At 33.0% G+C, this 20,732-nt stretch overlaps 2 protein-coding genes and 2 long non-coding RNA genes across 4 annotated transcripts; 2 read left to right on the plus strand and 2 right to left on the minus strand.

The window, feature by feature from the left end:
• Positions 1-3,539: 3,539 nt before the first annotated feature.
• LOC107005210 (peamaclein) lies at positions 3,540-4,002 on the plus strand. The gene is made up of 2 exons (XM_015203744.2): positions 3,540-3,643; positions 3,772-4,002. The coding sequence occupies exons 1-2, from the start codon at positions 3,562-3,564 to the stop codon at positions 3,954-3,956; spliced, it is 267 nt and encodes an 88-aa protein (XP_015059230.1). The 5' UTR covers positions 3,540-3,561; the 3' UTR covers positions 3,957-4,002.
• A 3,842-nt stretch (positions 4,003-7,844) lies between these two features.
• LOC107005209 (phosphatidylinositol-glycan biosynthesis class F protein-like) lies at positions 7,845-13,517 on the plus strand. Its single transcript, XM_015203743.2, has 8 exons — positions 7,845-8,128; positions 8,214-8,279; positions 8,394-8,436; positions 9,446-9,500; positions 11,503-11,551; positions 11,862-11,929; positions 12,021-12,129; positions 13,271-13,517. The coding sequence occupies exons 1-8, from the start codon at positions 7,958-7,960 to the stop codon at positions 13,385-13,387; spliced, it is 678 nt and encodes a 225-aa protein (XP_015059229.1). The 5' UTR covers positions 7,845-7,957; the 3' UTR covers positions 13,388-13,517.
• A 192-nt stretch (positions 13,518-13,709) lies between these two features.
• Positions 13,710-20,108, minus strand: LOC107005213. Its single transcript, XR_001454844.2, has 2 exons — positions 19,903-20,108; positions 13,710-14,381 (listed from the first exon to the last, which is right to left on the minus strand). It is a non-coding gene; the product is annotated as an uncharacterized LOC107005213 (long non-coding RNA).
• Positions 15,263-15,618, minus strand: LOC114075069. The gene is made up of 2 exons (XR_003575403.1): positions 15,559-15,618; positions 15,263-15,451 (listed from the first exon to the last, which is right to left on the minus strand). It is a non-coding gene; the product is annotated as an uncharacterized LOC114075069 (long non-coding RNA).
• Positions 20,109-20,732: the final 624 nt, after the last annotated feature.

A 20,732-nucleotide genomic window follows, 5' to 3' on the forward strand; every position in this document is an offset into this window, starting at 1 on the left:
CCCCCCCCCCCCCCCCCCAAAACCACCACACATTTCCAATTATTTTTTTTTATTTTATTTTTAATTTTTTAAAATATAAAATCCTACCCCTCCCAATTTAACTCTCCGTTCTCTCTATATATATTAGACACATAATTTTTGATTTTCTTATTTTGTTTTAGACATATACCTATATTTTTTTAAAAGTATTTTTTTATACTTGAGTATGGAATACAAGTATACAACAAAAATGCAAATTTTTATTTCAAAAATTAAAATGTTGCGGCAAATTAAAAAATAACTTTTTATTTAAATTTAAAATCTTGAGGCTAAGTTAAAAAATACTTCTGGAAAAAAAACACATATAACTTACCCCAAGTAGATAAATAAAATAAGTTCGGTATCAGAAGTGGGATGGATAGAAATTCTTTTCTAAAGAAATAAAAATAGGAAAAATTAACTAATATTAATATCAAAAAATATATATTGTTGGAAGGAGGGGAGGGGAGTGATGAATTAAAAATTAACTAATATTAATAATTAATTTGTTATTATTAATATAAAATATTTTATTCACATAGAGTGCTAGTCACGTAAGTTATCTTCTTTTTCCATTATTATTTTTGTCACGTGTATCCTACCAACACTATTCTCCCAATAGCATTGATTTTGCAAATAAGTAAAAGCTTTTTTCCGTTTCCTACCCTGTATTCTACCAAATAGCATTAAATGTTGTTACTTTGTACTTTCTTGTCCTTAATTATACTTTTTCTTATTTATCCTTAATTACTTATTTATTTTGACGAATTATGAAAGGATAATTTTGTTAATTTATTATATTTTTAATTGATTATTTAAAAAAATGTAAAAATTTTAAATTTTTAATGTATCTACTTTATACTTTCTCTGTCCACAATTGTTTGGCAGGTATACTAAAAATGATATTCAAGATTAATTATCAATTTAAATAATTAAGAAATATTTAGTTTTTTTTTCAATTCTGCTCTTAATAATTACTTCATTTTGTTTAATTGAAAAGTTATTTAGACATTTGATATTCTTATATAGTAGGGTTATATTAGTCAGACTATATCTTGTATTAAATTTTACTTGAGGGGAGTGCATGACAAACAATTGTGGATGGATGGAGTAATAGTTACAACCATTTTTTATATTGACAGCTAATCTTGGACATTCATATTTTTTATGCGTGCCAAATAATTGTGGACCAAGGAAATAAGATGGTATAATAGTTTGATTGTTATTTTGATATGAAATTCACCAAATTTAACTAATCACCTATTTAAACAACATTATTATTTTAAATTTTCAATATATGTACCTCAATTCAATAAACAATCGCATACTTTACCCAATACCAAAATACTTCACAATAATAACATATACTTCCTTCGTCCGAAATTGTTTGTTATGTTGCGTTTTTCAAAAGTCAATTTGACTAATTTTTAAAGTTAAATTAGATCACATTAATTCGATATTTTAAATAAAAAATTAGATATTCTAAAACTATATAAAAGTGCTATAAATTGTAATTTTTGCATATTAGTACGATAAAAAATACATCTTAAAATGTTAGTCAAAATTTTTTTAATTTGACTCTAAACATAAAAATCATGACAAATAATACCGAACGGAGAAAGTACCAAAATACAAACCAAACTTTTAAATATTCATGAATTTAAAGATCATTCTGTAATGTCAACAAAATTAATCATTTGATAGTAACAAATCATATTGAACACAAAAAATAACAACCAATCTTTTATACAAACTTAAATAACAAAAATCATTTATTATGTATATTAAGATGTTAAATATTAGATATAAACAAATCATACAATATACTCCCTCCGCCCGCTTTTTTATTTGTCATGGTTTTCATTTTTAGAGTCAAATTATAAAAATTTTGACCAACATTTTAAGATGTATTTTTAACATCATATTGATATGCAAAAAATTATAATTTATAGTATTTCTCATATAGTTTTTTAATATCTAAATTTTTTGTTTAAAATATTAAATTAATGTAATCTAATTTAACTTTGAAATTAGTCAAATTGACTTTTGATAAACGCAACATGACAAATAAATAAAAGTAGACATGGGAGTATCAAGTCAACTAGCCAATCTTGTACTAATTTAATTTCCGACCCCAATTTATATCATTTGATATAAAAACACCATATTGTATACTATCACTATGTTTGGACCATTGTTATCTAGTATATTGTATTGTATCGTCATTATACCTATGATGTTTATTTTAATTGTTACTTAAAATGTATTGTATTATATTGTTAAATTTCTTTGTTATGTAACAATGAAAATCCTTATTTTATGGAACAACAGATTTGGTGTGTTCCCATTGTTACTTAATTTCTTTTTTCAATTATATATTACATAATATTTCAAAATACTTTTTTATCCTTTATCTTAATTATTTAAATCAATTTTAGTAAATTTATAAATTACAATAGATATAATCAAATCAAACAATTGAAATGTTAATAAACAACAACAAACAATACATTCTAACCAAACATTGTATCTACCATACAATATATTACAATAGAGTACAATACATTATGAAACAATGGATAACAATGATCCAAATAAAGTGTAAAATAACAACCAGGTTTTTATGCAGATTGTGGTTACCACACTTCATACATCATGATAGTCTATGTACTAACAAACTAAAAAGTACATACATATACCAACACTTACAAAAAATTATAACAATAAATTGAATTAGGATAAGATGTAGACCATGAGAACATATTTAACATTGTATATGTCATGAAATACGATACGAACGCTAAATATTTTAAATTCAATATGTAAATCAATCATCAATTTCGTAATTCTTTATTTACACATACATGTCATCGTCCGTTATGCTGATACCTAGGAGAGGTGCAACAATTTCAATTAAATGTGGAAGGTAAATAAACTAAAATTGAAAAAAGAAAATGAGAGAAAAAACGTGGGTACTCACGCCTCTCTTATTCCTTTTTTTTTCCCTACTTTTCCGGTTTTTTATTTTTTTCTACTATTCCGTTTTTTCTTAATTTATTAATATTCTTTTCTATTTTTGAAAGAAAACTATTGTTATATTGGTGAAAAATTAAAACTATTGCTATATAGTGGTTATTACTTATTAAGGTGCTTATTTTGTATACTTGTGTTTCTTTTACCCAAAATATAATGTGTTTAATCTTAAGAAAAAAATATAATGTGTTTTAATCTTAAGAAAAAAATATAATGTGTTTAATATTAGGAAAAAATATAATGTGTTCAATTTAAGAAAAAAATATCATGGTGTTTAATATTAAGAAAAAAATATAATGTGTTCAATTTAAGAAAAATTATAATTTGTTCAATTTAAGAAAAAATAATTATTATTCAATATTGATTCATTCCTAACAATTGAATAAATCATTTTTTCTTCCTATCAAACACACCCCTAATTACCAACCTCCCCACCCCCAACCCCTATAAATAAATAGTATATCCAGACTTGAAATTTATTCACTTAGAAATATAATTATTGTTTGAATAATGAAGCTAAGTTTTGCAACTCTGCTTTTGGTGACACTTTTTCTTACTACTTTCTTCATTCCAGCCACTATAGCTGGTTCAGGTAATATGTGTGACAATTTCTTGATCATCTACTAATCATGTTTATTCTTTACTTATAATATTTTTTTTATTTGAATTTTATTATATCCTTATAATTTATGAGATGAAGTTATGTTTTTTTGCAAGAAGATTTTTGTGATTCAAAATGTAACGTGAGGTGTTCAAAGGCAGGACGACAAGACAGATGCTTAAAGTACTGTGGAATATGTTGTGAGGAGTGTCATTGCGTTCCTTCTGGAACTTATGGGCATAAAGATGAGTGCCCTTGCTATAGAGACAAGAAGAACTCTAAGGGAGGGCCTAAATGCCCTTGAATTTACTTACTCTTTAGTATTTACCCCCAATTGTTGTTTGTAAAAATAAAAAACAGAATGATTATTATGAAAAAAAAAATTAAGTGAACAAATGGGGTTCTTTTGAATATTTTATATTATGTTATTGCTAAATCCATCGAGCTTTTCCAGCTTGTTTGAATACTTGTTACCTATGGTATTGTAAGCTATTCGTTTTTTGAAATATAATAACTATTTTGTTTTGATTATTACATAAAAAAATTTAGAAAATAATAAACATTTCAATTACTGTTTTGGTACCCTAATATATATTTTTAAAAAGAAATATAAGTATCACCCTAAGAATTGAAGTGGCAAGAAAAGTGATTTCAGCATATATTTTTTTCATAGTAATTTGTATTTTATATATATATATATATATATATATATATATATGCAAAAATTAACTCATACAATAAAGGGCAAGTGACATAAATAGCATACTTTTAGGGCTAAATGATCATTTGTCCCTTATAAGTTTCTAATGATCAAATTCCTCAAAAATATACAAAAATACAGATACATAATAGGGCTGATACAATAAAAAGGCGGCGCATACATTATATATTTTTTGTCACATTTTTGTATTCGCCTCATTTTTTGTCACATTTTTGTATCCGCCTCATTTTTACATTTTTGTATCCGCCTAATTTCTTATCACATTTTTGTATTCGCCTAATTTTTTGTCACATTTTTGTATCCGCCTCAGTTTTACATTTTTGTATCCGTCTCATTTTTTGTCACATTTTTTGTATCCACCTCATTTTTTGTCACATTTTTTTATCCGCCTCATTTTTTGTCACATTTTTTGTATCCACCTCATTTTTTGTCACATTTTTTTATCCGCCTCATTTTTTGTCATATTTTTTTATCCGCCTCATTTGACTTAAAAATGAGAGATTTTAGATATTTTTAAAACTAATAAAGGATAAGGGTAATAAGTGAACTTAAGGGAGGAACTTTTGTCATTTTTCCAACAATAAATCGAAAAGACTAGAAATTAGACTAGGAAATTAATTATAAAAAAAGGGCTACAATTAAAAATGTGTTGTAAAATGAGCTTATTTCATCAAAACCTAAAAATAGGTTGCATTTTCAAACTCAAATCTTAATTTTCAACCCAATCCATCTTAAGTCTTCACCAAATCAATTCAAATGTTAGATGTGAACTACTTAAGATGTTCCGAATCTTTTAAGATAAAGAAAATGATGAAAAATATCTTTTAATTTTGTTTTATTGATCGATTATATCATTGTCGTTAAAAAGAAGTTATTTTTACCCCTATCGTTATCAATCTCATTATTTATACCCCTCAATTAGATGGAAAGCCAAAATCAGCTAAAAATACCCAACTTCAATTAAATGACCCGTTTTTCTCTTTTAATCTGGATCCGACCCACTAAAATCAAATTAAACCCCAAACCCATCTTCTACAGTTCTTCCTCCATTGAAACACCATCGAAGATAACTTGACTCCATTCATGGTGTTTCTTCGCAACCATTGCTCAAATCCATAGTAATTAATGCATCCTCAAACACAATTTAGCTCACTCATCTTACTCAACTCATGTCGGCAAAAGCTTCAGCTTTTAGGTGTTTCCTAGATGCTCATTGTTACGTAAGTATTATAGACGGACTTTCAATTGAATTGAATTCCCCTATGGAAATTCGGCTATGTATTTGATTTTGCTAATGAGAGTATTTTGATTTGGTGATTTAGAAGAAGTATGTAGTCCATCACATGTTGAAGATTTTTGTTATAGTACAAGCCATACATATACGATGGAAGAAGTGGTGAAGATGGAAGCAGGTGTGCTAAAATCGCTCCAATTTGGGATGGAAATTCCACTGCAAAAATATTTCTCAAAAGATTTACCGGATTTGCTCAGGAAGAATATAAAAGCCCCAAAATTTGCAGTTGGAGTTCTTGGGCTATTACCTATCAGAGTTAAGCATACCACTTACTAGATTACAACTGTGTAAAATTCTTACATTCTTTGGTGGTGGCTTCTGTTCTATTCCTTTCAAGGTTTATACACAACCAAATGCACATTCATGAAGTGCAACTCTTCAACGAAATTCGAAATATAAAGCATCAAACTTGAATGAAATGTATTCTAATCCTACATGACTTGCAATTGTTGCTGCTCTGAGTTTTTTATCAGATGTGAGAGGGAAAGAAAAGAGATGGGTTTGTTGTTATTTCTTATTTAGTATTGTAGGTCGGGTTTGGGTTAGGATTAAAATATAAAATTAATTATAATTGGGTTCATTTAAGTCAATTTGAGATTTTTCATCCAATTGAGGGGTATAATGATGAGATTATTAACGGCACGGATAAAAATAATTTTTATTTAACGGCAAGAGTAAAGTCAACCAATAAAATAAAATTAAAGAATATTTTTTTTACTTTTTTCCTTTTAAGATATCGCCCACTCGAAACGAAATGCGTAATTGTCTTAACTCGAAATTCAGAATTAAAGCTTGAACTTTCGTTTAATGGTTGCTTAAGAAATTTCTGCACTTTCCTTCACAATTTTTTTTTTCCTAAACTCAATTTTCCAACTTTCCACAATACCTGGTCAGAAGTTAAAATATTCACCCAATCTTGATCAAAAGTTAAAATAAGAACCTTAACTAATGACAACTTTTCTAAGGTTTATAATTTTTTCTTTCTAGGGATAAAATCATTCTTCATCTATATTTTCAACCTCCAATTTAGTTTCCTCCTAAATCGAAGGGCATGATCATCATGTGGATATGAATTTCATGATTTATTAAATTTTATATTTAACAAGTGTGTTGATGATTATACTATTGTCGAATAAAATATATTTCTATCAGCTTTTGGTGAGATCTCATTTTTTTAGAGGACTGCAGGTTTGTTAGTTTAATTTATTTGATCATTAGTCATTACTAGTAGAATAGTCATGTAATCGTAGGTCTTATCGTGATACCTATCTTTAGTTCATTTGAGGCTTGATAGACAAGTTAGACAAGCCAGTCAAGTCCTTATTTTCAGATGTTTTCTAACACTATCGTTATTATTGTTCAGATTTTAGATAAAGTTGTTAAAGATGATTTTGTTATGTCTAAATTGTTTTGATATTCATACTTTTATAAAGATTATGTATAAAGTTATTCAGTCTTTCATACAATAGGAAGGCAGGCCAAGGGTGCGATTAGGATCAACCGTTACTAAAAAACTGTCAAAAGAGACGAAAAAAACAACAGATTAGATCACTTTTTTTGCCAAAAGCGACGGAGAAATGACGCATTCAATCTCGTCGTTTTTTCAAAAGCAACAGATTGCGACACTTTTAATTTTTTTTAATTCATATTTTTTGAAGAGTGCAACACCGTCCCATCGCTTTTTTTATTTTTAATATTTTTTTATTTTTTAAAAATAAAGACGAATTTAATTAATTTTTTTAAAATCTTGAATGGCGACGGACAATGAGACGCTGTCCGTTACTTTTTTGAAAATTTGATAAAAGCGACGAACTAAAGGATCATGTCCGTCGTTTTTGTAGGTTTTAAAAAAAAGTAAAAAAATAAAATAAAATGAGATAATAAAAAATCAAATTATTTTTAATTATAAAGATGACATTTTTTAAAAAATAACTTTAAAGAAAGGGATTTGACTCCTCTCCACTTTTAATTTTTTTCATTTTCCTCAAGTTCTTAGTTGGACCGAGGACAATTAACTATGAACGAGATACATTAACTAAAATAAAATCTTAACCATAATTAAAATGATTAGTTACTAAATATATACATTTAAGGAATTAAAGTCTAATTTTTAAAATACTAAATTTGGTAAGTGTATAATTAAAGAATCACCTATTCATATTGATAATGGACTATTTATGGCATTTTCTCTATTTATTTTATCATCCAAAATCAATATGTGTTTCCATTGATTTAACATAATCGTTGGTGATTTACAGCATAATTAAAGAAGAAGAAAACTGCAGTTGTCATGGATCCTTTAATCAGTGAAAATGGCGTATTCTTGCCCATTCCACCATTGCAAGCTGTTCGTCTTCATTACATTCTTGGAACTATACTGCTTTTAACTTCCATGGTTGCTCATACTATATTCCCTACCAATCTCATTACGCATCCAACACCGACGCTTCTCATGATTTGGGTATCGATAAAATTAACTTAAATGGTACAAATAGAGACTAATCTGTGTAGTTCGATTTTGAATTTAGGCTTCATTTTTTCTCCAGGCAATTGAGGGTCCTGGGCTGATGATTCTTTTCGCTAATTTTCAACAAGATAAGGAGCAATGCTCTGTAATAGTTCTAATCTTCTTTTTTTTTTTTGTGTGTGTGTGTTTGATTATATTGAATTTTGATATTTTGAAAATCGTAAATCTCTCAATTTTGAAATTGTTTGTGTTTTTGTAGTATTTCCGAGCTGTAGGACGAGGGTATGTGGGTCTTGTTGTAGGTTAGTATTCTTTGACACAAAATTCTACATTTTCTCTCAATATATGTTTTGAGTTGGATTCTATATGTGGTGATTTGATGAAACACTTGCTGAAATGATATTGAATTGATTTTTTTTGTGAGTAATACATTGTTGAAACAAACTCTCTATCTTCTCGAGATAAGGGATATGGTTTGTGTACACTCTCTACCTTCCTGAAACTCCGCTGTATGGGACTACATTGGGTTTGTTGTTGTTGTTGTTGAGTAGTAATAATTGTTGAATCCCTTAAACATAAGAGAGCGTTTTTCTGAATCACACTGATGAAAAACCTTCTTCCACGCAGTCAGATGAAGTTTAAGGATTTGAATTGGGAAAAGAAACTTTCTTTTAAGAAAAATAAGCATTTGCATTTTGATTTCAAAATGATTTACAGTGAAATATCTGTGGAAGTTTCTGAATCAATTCTCTGTATTAAAGAACAAATATAGATTAATGGATAATGAGAATTCATGTAGCCAACGCAGGGATTGAGACTCTATGTTAATTGATTGTGGTACTGTATAAGTTTATTACTTGGTTTGGAACCATGTCTTTTTTCTCGGAATGCATCTGTTGCATGAAGTCCTTGGGAACAGTATATGCCCCTTGACAGTGGCGTAGCCACATATTGGTAAGGGTGTCCAATTGGACACCCTTCGTCAGAAAAAAATACCATATATATAAGTAAAATGAAATACGAAATTATTAAGTAATATATTTTGGACACCGTTAACATAACAAGTTGTTATTTCTGGACACCCTTTGTCAAATTCCTGGCTCCGCCACTGCCTCTTGAAGTAATGATTCATCTATTAACTGTGTATTCATGTGTGTTGCCTTTATTGGGGTTTTCCTCTTTAATATACCTCAAAATATTTCATGACAATTGAAGCAGGTTTCATTAGCTGGGACTACATCAACAATATTCTATCCCCAATATTGTCAGTACTCAATATTGCGAATGATTTGTCTTATTTTATGTTTGTAGGGGCCATTGTTAATGCACTGGGAGCTATTATCATGGGAGCACCTGTTGGTTTCGAGTATGTAATCATATATGCATTTGTTTCTCTCTGTTATAAGTATTTCAAATAAGTGATCTATGCTTGAGCTTAGGCGAAAAGGGTTTTATCTACATACACCATAGATCTCTAAGTGTTCTCTGAGTTTCCAAAATGACCTCCATTTACCGTTCAGACACATTCTCTTTTGAATAGAACTTATATATTTCTAAAACCGAGATGTTTTGTGTTTTTGTCTCTTATAACATAGGAGTTGTCTTGTGCTTTTGTTTGTCATGCCCCACATTGGTTGAGGAAATGCATTTTGGTCTCCTTGTTTGGTCTTGGACAATCCTCTCTCATGAGCTACCTTTTGGGGTTGAGCTAGGCCAAAATTTTACATTTTTACATGTTATAAGTGTCAGATCCATTAATCCATGTTGTAACTTTTTTCAATGTTTGTGTTGTGTTATCCACACCGCAGTCTTTGGTTGTTTAATCCTGGACGTAAGGGGAGTGCCAACTCCTACATTGGTTGGGGAATGGGCTGTGGTATTTTTTTATGGTTGTGAGCAATCCTAATCCTCCCCTCATGAGTTGGCTTTTGAGGCGGAGTTAAGGCCAAGGTTCATTTCTTCGCAATGTCTGATCTCATTGACTACGTGAATAATTTACAACATATCTGATACACCCTCTGCTCATGTAAAACATATAATAAATCAAGTATATAAAGTAAATATAGTCGAAAAGTCATGCTCAAAAGAATGAAGAAAAAAATTGTAGCGGCAACAAAATAATGGTAACTAAAGCTAAGGAACTAACAAGTAATACTAAAATTGAAGAATGAGGTTGAATGGAGTAATAATTACAATACTGAAAAGAGAAACTAGACAACGCAACCTACTAACTTTTTCCCTAATTCTCGACCTCTACACCTTCTTATCTAAGATGATGTCCTTGATGTCCTTGCTGAGCTACATGTGAGTCATGTTTTGTCTAATCATCTATCTCCAAGAATTTTTTGACCTACCCCTACCTACTACTATAGTCAATCTCATGCACCTCTTCATATGTATGAACCATCTCAGTTTTGCCTACCGCATCTTGTCTACAATGTAGGTCACTATCACCTTGTCTCAAGTAACTTCGTTCCGGATCATAGCTTTGTAGTGTTCCCACACATCCATCTCAATATTCTCAGCTACTCCTATCTTTTGAACATGTGAGTTCTTTGACCGGCCAATTCTTCACCACATACAATATAGCTAGTCTGACCACCACTTTATAAATCTTACTTTTAAGGTTTGGTAGCACATTCTTGTCACACAAGACACCAGATGCAAGCTTACATTCCATCAACCCCCTCCAATACGACATGTACCATCATCATTAATCTCCCCATCTCATTGAAATTTTTACCCTAGGTACTTGATACTTTCTTACTTCCACATTTGCCACATGAGTTACATCACTAAACTTGCACTTGAAGTATTTTGTCTTAGCCATACTCAATCTGAACTCTCCCTTTAGACTGCAGGCTTTGTCTCCAAACCTCTAATCTATGGTCAACTCTGTCATGTGTCTCATCAATCAAAACCATGTCATTGGCAAAGCATACACTATGGCATATCTCCCTGAATATGCTGTGTTAGTACATCCATCACCAATGCAATTTGAAACTGACCAAGGTGATTCCTGGTGCAGTCCCATCACGACTTGGAAGTTATTAGAGTGACCTCCCATTGTCCTCACTTAGCGCTTGGCTCCATTATACATGTCCTTAATTGCTCCAATGTGATCTACCTGTACATCTTTAGCTCCAAACTATTCCAAAGAACACCCATAGATATTTGTCGTAGGCTTTTCCAGGTCAATGAATACCATATGTGAATCCTTCTCCCTCTCCCTATACTACTCCATCAATATTCTTAATGGCTGTTTATTTGCTTTGATTTTATTTATCAGAAAGAAGTTACTTTGATGTTGTTGAGCTAAGTTAATGGTCCTTAATCCAATTTGTCCTTGGTTTGTTATCTTACTGTAGGTATTTTACCAAGACCCTGAATTGGTCTCTTCTGATGTCATCGTTCACTGTGAGTATCCAAACTGTGGACTTCTATTTCCTGCAAAAAAGTTGTCTCCTTAAAATATATCAAATAAGTCTCCACTTATGTAGTGGTTTTATTTTATGTTTTCTTAAAATACTTTGAAGTTTGAAGAGGAAAAGAAATTTTCAGGGGCTCATTCACTTTTTACTGAAAACTCTCTCTTTGTTCATTCATCATTGAAAAGTAAGAACAAACATGCTTTCTATCTATTTTGGCCACTTCGATATGAAATTGTTTTTGTATTTGCGGCTTTGATAGTTGTCCTTTTCATGTTTTCTATTATGTTGCTTGGCAGTTTGTCCCGGCAACTTGCGCTTTTGGTTCAGCTTGGACTCATTGGCGCAGAGTGTTTGCTTCAACAAAGTAACTTCTGTCCCCCTGATTAATGGGCATTTAATATCTTGATCTAAGAACTCTCCATGATATATTTTTGATGCATGTTTTATTCTTGCAGGGCATTTAGTTTCATAGACTACATGATCCGCCTACCAGCCTATGGAGCTGTTATTGGAGCATGGCTCGGTGCTTGTGCTATGCCACTTGATTGGGGAAGGCCATGGCAGGTACGCTGCTGTAAACTTGGATAGTTGGGACATCTAATGATCAGTCCATAAGTCAGTCCAGTTGCAGTAACGGTTATGGTCTATTTTCATCCTAAATCTTTTGAGGTTCAGATTCAATAATGTGATTCAGTAAATCTATTTCTGCCCAAAGTTTGATAAGTCTGCTAACTAAAATTGTTTTGTGATGGAAAAACATAAAAGTTACAAGGCAAACCTAATCCATCAGCATCTATATTCCTATTTGTCTGAGCTTTCGAACAAGGAAGTTGTAAACTCAGATCAGTTAAAATTTCACCTTTAGCATACTGCAGTTTGGTAGATCAAACATGAAATCTGAATAGTACTTTGTTCTTTTTTTCCGAACAGCCCACGTCTCCAAGAACTGTACATTTTGTATAATTTGTTTTTGTATTCACTCTTTCTCTGTTTCCTTGTATAGGATTATACCTTCTTGGCACCAACATGTCCTTTTCTCTTCTGAAAAAGAAAGGCACATGTTGGAAAACTTTTCTGCTTTCCTACTCTAAAATAAACCATAGAGAGAGAGCGTGAAGAAGTTTACATTCTTTGGATTCTTTATTTGGGAGGAAATGAGATATGCATTGTGTTACAATTATGCTCCCCTTTAGTGAATGCAATCGTAGTTGTAAGTCCACTTTTTGGACAAGGTCTTTAATGTTTTTGAATTTTTGGTTAGAAAATAGCTCCTGCCTTATCCTGATCTAACCAAAATTCATTAGATTAGCACTCATGTTCTTCCATCTTTGTGCTTTGATCTATTAGGTGTTTGTCATTGCTGCAAATATAATTAAGTAAAAGTGTGTCTCTTCCATTAGACCTTTAGATGAGATGGCATGCAATTTGATTTCTTGAGTTTGAGAACTGGTTGAATGTAGTGTTCTAAACTTTAGTATCCTCTTTGGAGAAAGTAGCCAACCTTTTACCTTATAATGTAGCCAATGTTCGATGAAATCTAAACTACCCCCTTCCACCTTTGCAGGCAAAACTTCTGTTAGTGTTACGTGTTGTGGTCTTTGTGTATTTTTGATTTGCTATTCTGCAGAACTATCCGGGCTGTAAATTGGATAGGTTGGGTTTCTCTGTTTGTTTGTTCTGATGTATGCAAAATCTGTGATTGTAGGAATGGCCTGTATGTGTGAGTTATGGAGCTATGGCTGGCTACTTGATGGGGCTGATCGCATCCTCTGTTTGCATTATCTTCCATGATCGTCGCCAGCAGCATTTAAAAGGAGAGTAGTGTAGGAATAATTCTGTTTACTCAGCTTCATAGCAATATAATGTCCAATTTTGTTCTTTATATGATTCAATCTTGTTGGATGCCAGTCGAGCCATAATCATTTATCATAATTCTCCAATTAATTATATTTCTAGCTTATATACTGCGATTGATCGTATCTGTATATATAGTTGACCTCTTGCCAGTTGATTCTGAGAAGCTTTATTGAGATCACAAAGTATTAAACCGTCAACTTACTTCCACCCAATAAATCTCAAATCCTCCACAGCACCCTAGCCCAAACTATCAAAATACAACCCTATATTTAAAAGAAAATGAAGCCTTAAAAAGAGATTTGAAGGGCCGTACATATTTGCACAATATACTGCTACATTTCCAGATTTACATCTGTATACCACAAGAAAATGCAACTCAAACAGTCGCATCGATTCCTTAGCAACAGAGAATTTTCCCCGATGTCAAACAGTTTCCTGGATCAAAATTTGTGGAATTTGATATATATAAACAAACTATTGCACACAAGTCTGAAATAACATGTGAGGAATAGTTAGACTGAGTTACATGAATATGCCCCTCATAATGAAAGGAGCAGTCATTCAGCAAAACGCTCTTTCAGCTAGAAAATTATCAATGTGCTAGAAGAACTTGAGTTTTCCTTTACCCATCGATGTTTTTCCATGCTCTACATAGCATGCTGCTTTTTGAGTTCCTTTCAAACCAGAACATGAGTCAACAGCCCCTAAAGTGACTGCAAAGTAGAGATAGATAGTGCAGAGACATGCTAGGAGGGAAAGCGCTGTTAACAGGAAGCGGTGGCGCTGAAGTAGAGTCGCACAGCTCCCAAATTCATCACCTCGTGGTTGTTGTCTTTTAGATGATGATGAAGTTGTAAATGCAGTCAGTGACTGTGACCTCCTATGAGGTGAAGATATATTAACTTCAAGAACCATAGCTTACTCACTGAATCTTTTGCAACTCGACACAATTTCTGCACCTACATAAATTCGACATGATAAGCATTAAGAGTGCTACAAAAGAGGTTAATCAGCAGCAATTAACAGATCAAACACTTTTCTTCAAACACATAATGTGTTGGGAAGACAGTTTTATACTACAACAGGCAACACTCTGAGGCTCTTTAGAAAAGATGGTGAGAAAGTGCTGATGCATTTTGGCTATGCATGTGAAATGTTTTAGCAAATGCAATTTTGTTTACAAGTCAAAAAGTTCATTAATTAACAGTAAGTAGGTGTCAAAAAATAAGAATAATGAGTGTGTGTGACTCTGCTTGAGTCATACATAGTCTTCCGCCCAAGCTTTAACCATCAAATACAACATGGTGTCACTTCTCTTGAGTCCTATTGTCTCCACAGTCCACACCAAGTTCAAATCCCAGCAGAGGCAAAAAATACTACTCCCTGTGTCTCAATTTATATGGAATGGTGACACCCTTTCCTTTGTAGTCCATCCAAAAAAGAATGTCACTTTTCCTTAATTGCAACTATTAAATGACATCATCCTCATTTTATCCTTATTGGATCCCACTTAACACTTTATTGTGAAGAAAAGTCTACTAAAAAGTAAAAATTAGCACCAAAGTGACTCTAATAAGGGCAATTTGGTAAAAAAAACAAAGTCTTCCCTTATTTCTTAACTTCATGCTCAGTCAAATGGTGTCACATAAATTGGGACGGAGGGAGTAGGTGATTTCTTCATTTCTATTTAGGTTTTACTTTTTAGAGGATAGAGTTATTCGCTACCTGTGTTGGTGGGAGATAATAGACATCCAGTAAAGTTAGTTGAAGTAAAAGCAAGTTGGCCTAGACACTACAGTTACGGAAAAAGAAATAATGTATTTTCTCCTTACCCCAAAAATACAAGTAAAAAGTAAGTTCTTTTAATTCTTTGTACAGCAATTTCAACATCATGAAACAATCTTCTATTTTGCTTGTTCCATATACTCCAAAAGAGATAGGGTGGTTTCGTGTTCCTTTCATTGCTGAATGTCGATCCTCTCCAATCTCCAACTTGCAATTGATTCCTTCTATTATAGTTCGGACGAGACTAGTGTATTGTCAACAAACAATAAATGATATAAGACATTATGTTAGGTTGTGGAGCCTGATTAATATTTGATGTACAGTCATATATTAAAGTTCACGCGGTTCAACCTCTATCTTCTCCAAGCACATATCACCATCCTTCACTGCCCTGCGAGTGAAATTGTACCGCCTTCTGATGTGCTTTGTCTTCGAATGATAGACTGGATTTTTCACCAATTGTATGGCACTCTGAGTAAAGAATCTTCTCACTCTGCTTCTTGCCCAATTCCTTCAGATAATCTGCCAGCCATATCATCTCTTTCCCAGCTTCAGCTATTGCCACATACTCAGCTTCAGTAGTTGAAAGAGAAACGCACTTCTGGAGCCTGGACATCCAACTCACTGCTGTTCCACCTATGGTGTAAATGTACCCGGATGTACTCTTGCTCGAGTCCACATCCCCACCAAGATCAGCATCCACAAAACCCTGTAGAGTCACCTTGCCTTTGCCAAAACAAAGTGAAGTACTGGATGTACCTCTCAGATATCTCAGAAGCCACTTCACAGCTTCCCAATGCTCTTTCCTCGGGTTCGCCATGTACCTGCTAACAACTCCCACTGCATGTGCTATATCAGGTTTGCCAAAAGAAGGTCCAAGGCTCGTTTAGTGGTTAAAGGATATTCACAAAGGAAAGGTATTGATTATGCTGAAATATTTTCTCCTGTTGTGAAGTTAACCTCTATTCGAATTCTGTTGAGTATTGTTGCATCGGAGAATTTGCATCTAGAGCAAATGGATGTAAAAACAGCGTTTTTACATGGAGATCTGGACAAAGAGATCTATATGCAGCAATTGGAAGGATTTGTGGTTCCAGGCAAGGAACACATGGTGTGCAAGCTCACCAGGAGCTTGTATGGACTAAAGCAAGCACCAAGGCAGTGGTACAAGAAGTTTGACTCCTTCATGACCAAGAGTGAATTCTGCAAAGCTGAAAAGGATCTGTGTTGTTACTTCAAGAAATACACTGATTCATATGTCTTTCTACTCTTGTATGTGGATGATATGTTGATTGCAAGATCTAGTATGAGGGAGATTTACAATCTGAAAACAAGGTTGTCTGCAGCGTTTGAGATGAAAGATTTGGGTCCAGCGAAGCAAATTTTGGGGATGAGGATTTCTCGGGATAGATCTGCTGGCACTTTAAATCTATCTCAGGAGTTGTACATTGAGAAGGTGTTGAGCAGATTCAGGGTTAATGATGCTAAACCCAGGACTACTCCATTGGCAAATCACTATAAATTATCAAAGGAGCAGTCACCCAAGACAGCCGAGAAGCGTGAGCATATGGCACTTGTTCCATATGCTTCAGCAGTTGGGAGTTTGATGTATGCTATGGTCTGCACTAGACCTAATATAGCACATGCAGTGGGAGTTGTTAGCAGGTACATGGCGAACCCGGGGAAAGAGCATTGGGAAGCTGTGAAGTGGCTTCTGAGATATCTGAGAGGTACATCCAGTACTTCACTTTGTTTAGGCAAAGGCAATGTGACTCTACAGGGTTTTATGGATGTTGATCTTGGTGGAGATGTGGACTCGAGCAAGAGTACATCCGGGTACATTTACACCATAGGTGGAACAGCAGTGAGTTGGATGTCCAGGATTCAGAAGTCCGTTTCTCTTTCATCTACTGAAGCTGAGTATGTGGCAATAGCTGAAGCTGGGAAAGAGATGATATGGCTAGCAGATTATCTGGAGGAATTGGGCAAGAAGCAGAGCGAGAAGATTCTTTACTCAGATAGCCAGAGTTCCATACAGTTGGTGAAAAATTCAGTCTATCATTCGAAGACAAAGCACATCAGAAGGCGGTACCATTTCACTGGCAGGGCAGTGGAGGATGGTGATATGTGCTTGGAGAAGATAGAGGCAGCGCCCCGACCCAAATTTTTAGGCTGTACTGTTCATTCTCCATTTATTCTCTGTAACTGTTCATACTCTGAATTATAAATATATACCCCACCGCCATGGAAGTTACTATTGGTTTCTCTCTCTCTCTCTAGATCTCTCATCTCTCTCTCGAAAGTTCTTGTGTTCTTCATTCATCAAGTGTGCGTGTGTGTGTATTCGATCCTAACATATTACCCCTCCTCTTATCATCTACCTCGAATCCTTCAGTTTCAGTGCTACATTTGTGTCGACACCATGTGGGTGTGGGAACTAATATGGTCATCCAATTTTGGGTACTTTGACAAAAATCGAGGGAGAAATTTGAGAAAAATACAATGATTTCTATAATTAAATCAAAGCGTGAGGTAAAATTGAAGAAAATGGAATGCCTTTTATACAGAAATTTCTATGTCATTCCTTTTTGTTATATCTCCTTCTGGAATCCTCCTCTTGATCAATATTTTCTCCTCGGAATACCTTGTTAATTTTCCACAGAGTGTGTTTGGTATGAAGAAAAATATTTTCCATGGAAAATGTTTTGTTGAAAAGTAAGTGATGTTTTAACTTATTTTCTACTGTTTCGTAAGTAAGCAAAAAAAATCATCATAAGAACATTTATTGGGGTGAGATGAGGTGGTGAGTGAGGGTTCGAATGACAGGGGGTTTTGAGTAAGTGAGGAGGAAACAATGAACTTGGAATGTCACTAAGAACTTGTTTTCCCTTCTTCCATTAGGAAAGTCATATTTCTCATTTTTAAGGAACTTGCTCTCTTAGAGAAAATATTTTAGCAAAGTAACCAACCAAACATGAGAAAATCTGAAAAAATATTTTCCTCCATAGCAAACACACCTATAATATCTAATAATTCAGACGTATAACTCTAGTTTTAGATATTTGAGGTTTATTAACCGAATCCTTGCATCTGTATCCTCTAAATCCATACCTCCAAAAAATTTGGATCAGGAAGGATTCAACCTCTAGACCCACACCCAAATCCTACCAACTTAGTCTATAAGCCTACAAAAAAATAGATCATGAAGGATTCAACCTTTAGATCCACACCCATATCTAACACGCACACCCGAATCCTATCAACTTAGTTTATAAGCCTACTGAAAGCATCTATTAAAAAAAAAAAGAAATAGTAATGGTTAGGTATTCTCCTGGTCTAATTCCCTTGAACTTCCGAAAGAATCCTCTTGGAGTACCATTCACTAGGATGGATACCTTAAATCAATCATATCATTTGCCGTAAGGGATGCATCATGAATTTTTCTTCCTCCTACAAAGGTACAAAGGAATTCTAAGATTTGAGATAAGATTATCAGTCACCAATTTCATCCAACCAGCTAGAACCTTGTAATACACTCCCTACAAGACTAATGGGTTTGAATTCTTTTATATCACCTTCATTCTTGTTGGGATGAGCACGATGAAAGAAGCGGTGAAACTCTTCCATGTGTCATAGAAGTGGTTAGTGGTCTAAATATTACATTCCATATCACTAACAATTACCTAACAATGAAGAGCATCATAGTGAATCCAATGTGATCTGCATTTCTACCTCCTCTTTCTTTACACTTTTCTCCAAAGTATCTTTTTCCATCAAGGTGATACTCCTACATGAGATTCCGTCCTATGTCAGTCTCCAAATTCCCCCTTTCCATGTACAAATGCTTGTAAAATTGTACTATTCCTTGCTTAATTTCCTCAGCCCCAACATATTCTCAATTCTCATTCATCTATCTGTACTTCCTCAATAAAGCTATATCTGCCATGTTATTCACCTTTTCTGAAAGTTGATTGTATCAAACTTCTAGAATTATCAGACCAAGACCTCTTTCTGATCCATAATTGCACTTAAGCCTGATATACTTATTCTTCAAAAAAAAAATAAAAAAAATTGAATACCTTAAATCCCTTCCCAACTAAGCATGTATAATTCACAAAGTTGGAACTCACTAGACCGTGTGCCTCAATCCCAGTTAGAAATTGCTTCCTCAACAACTATCTTTAGAAAATCCTATCTCTCTCTTCAACACTTCAAAACTAGCTAGAAGGCTTCTCTTAAAGCAAAAAATATAGGAGTTATAGTAGTTTCAGCTATTCGATTCGAAAAGTGCCTCACTTCCTTTCCTTACTACGATATGCCCTAGTTAGAGTTTGTAGTAATGCAAACTTTTTCAAGCTCACTATTCACTGCATAAAATTGAACTCCTCTATTCCAAATGGACGTAAAGGTATATATGGATCTCAATTTTATGATACTCCTTATTCAATCGAATAAGCTTTAAAAAAAGCCAGATTTGTCCAACGAAAGTAATTAGACAATTACTCAAATTAATCATCTAACAGGAAACAAAATAAACGAATGAATTGGACAAATCAATGGGAATACAACAGATCTGCAAAACCGTAGGCATATATCTTAAGCAAAAACATACAAGTATGCGAGAGAATTGAAATGTGAAAGGGAAAAAGAGCTTACGATGAAATGAAAGCGAAAGAGAAAAAGGATGTCCGTTACCTTCAACCGATGGATGACGGAGATAATGGCGTCGAACGTAGGTCCTTTTCCGAGCAAAAACATAATCAATGTGTATGTGTGATGCGAGAATGGAGAGCTCCTCCTTTTCCTTGTTCGATGGTGAGGAGAGATCCCCGCAACGACACCACAGTCGCACACTTGCGAGACCAAAGTCATGTTACTTTAATGCTCAACCACTCTAACCTAAGCTTATTAATTAGGAATATTGCATTTGTTACTATACTTGATACAATTGATTTGCATCACGGTTTAATATAATTGTATTTATTGATATACGTTAATATGTAGTTGTATTCATAATATAATTATCTATTAAATATACAAATCAATGGTATGTCTTCCCTCTCTCATTCTCTGCTCATCTCTCTTTTTCTTTTAACATGTAGCTATATATCGTAATTAGGAGTGTACAAATCAAATCATTAAGTCACTGAATCGACGAATCAAATCAAATAAAAAAAACCGACTTGTGGTTTGGTTTGATTGGTTTGGCGATTAAAAAAAAAAATCGACCACTCTTGATTTGGTTTGGTATTAGAAAAAAAAGAATCAAATCGAACTCAAACCAAATCGACGCGCGCGCACACACACACATATATATACATACTTTATTTTATTTATAGATAAAAAATATTATTTACATATAATCTACTTTGGTGGTATATTTTTAGTTAGTTTATGATTTTCAATTTTATATATTTATTTCAAATTTGAATTTGTTAAATTTTGTATGTATACATATATATAATTTATTTTATTTATAGCTAAAAAATATTATTTATAATGTACTTTGTTAATATATTTTTAGT

The sequence above is a fragment of the Solanum pennellii genome, chromosome 12 (assembly GCF_001406875.1).
Source record: "Solanum pennellii chromosome 12, SPENNV200".
Lineage (NCBI taxonomy): Eukaryota > Viridiplantae > Streptophyta > Magnoliopsida > Solanales > Solanaceae > Solanum > Solanum pennellii.

What these genes read in the sequence shown, in the direction of transcription:
- LOC107005210 (XM_015203744.2), top strand. Translation starts at nt 3,562, where the DNA reads ATGAAGCTAAGTTTTGCAACTCTGCTTTTGGTGACACTTTTTCTTACT. An exon ending in AGCCACTATAGCTGGTTCAG is followed by an intron (nt 3,644 to 3,771) that starts GTAATATGTGTG and finishes TTTTGCAAGAAG; the next exon opens with ATTTTTGTGATTCAAAATGT.
- LOC107005209 (XM_015203743.2), top strand. Translation starts at nt 7,958, where the DNA reads ATGGATCCTTTAATCAGTGAAAATGGCGTATTCTTGCCCATTCCACCA. An exon ending in AAGATAAGGAGCAATGCTCT is followed by an intron (nt 8,280 to 8,393) that starts GTAATAGTTCTA and finishes GTGTTTTTGTAG; the next exon opens with TATTTCCGAGCTGTAGGACG. An exon ending in AGAGTGTTTGCTTCAACAAA is followed by an intron (nt 11,930 to 12,020) that starts GTAACTTCTGTC and finishes TTATTCTTGCAG; the next exon opens with GGCATTTAGTTTCATAGACT.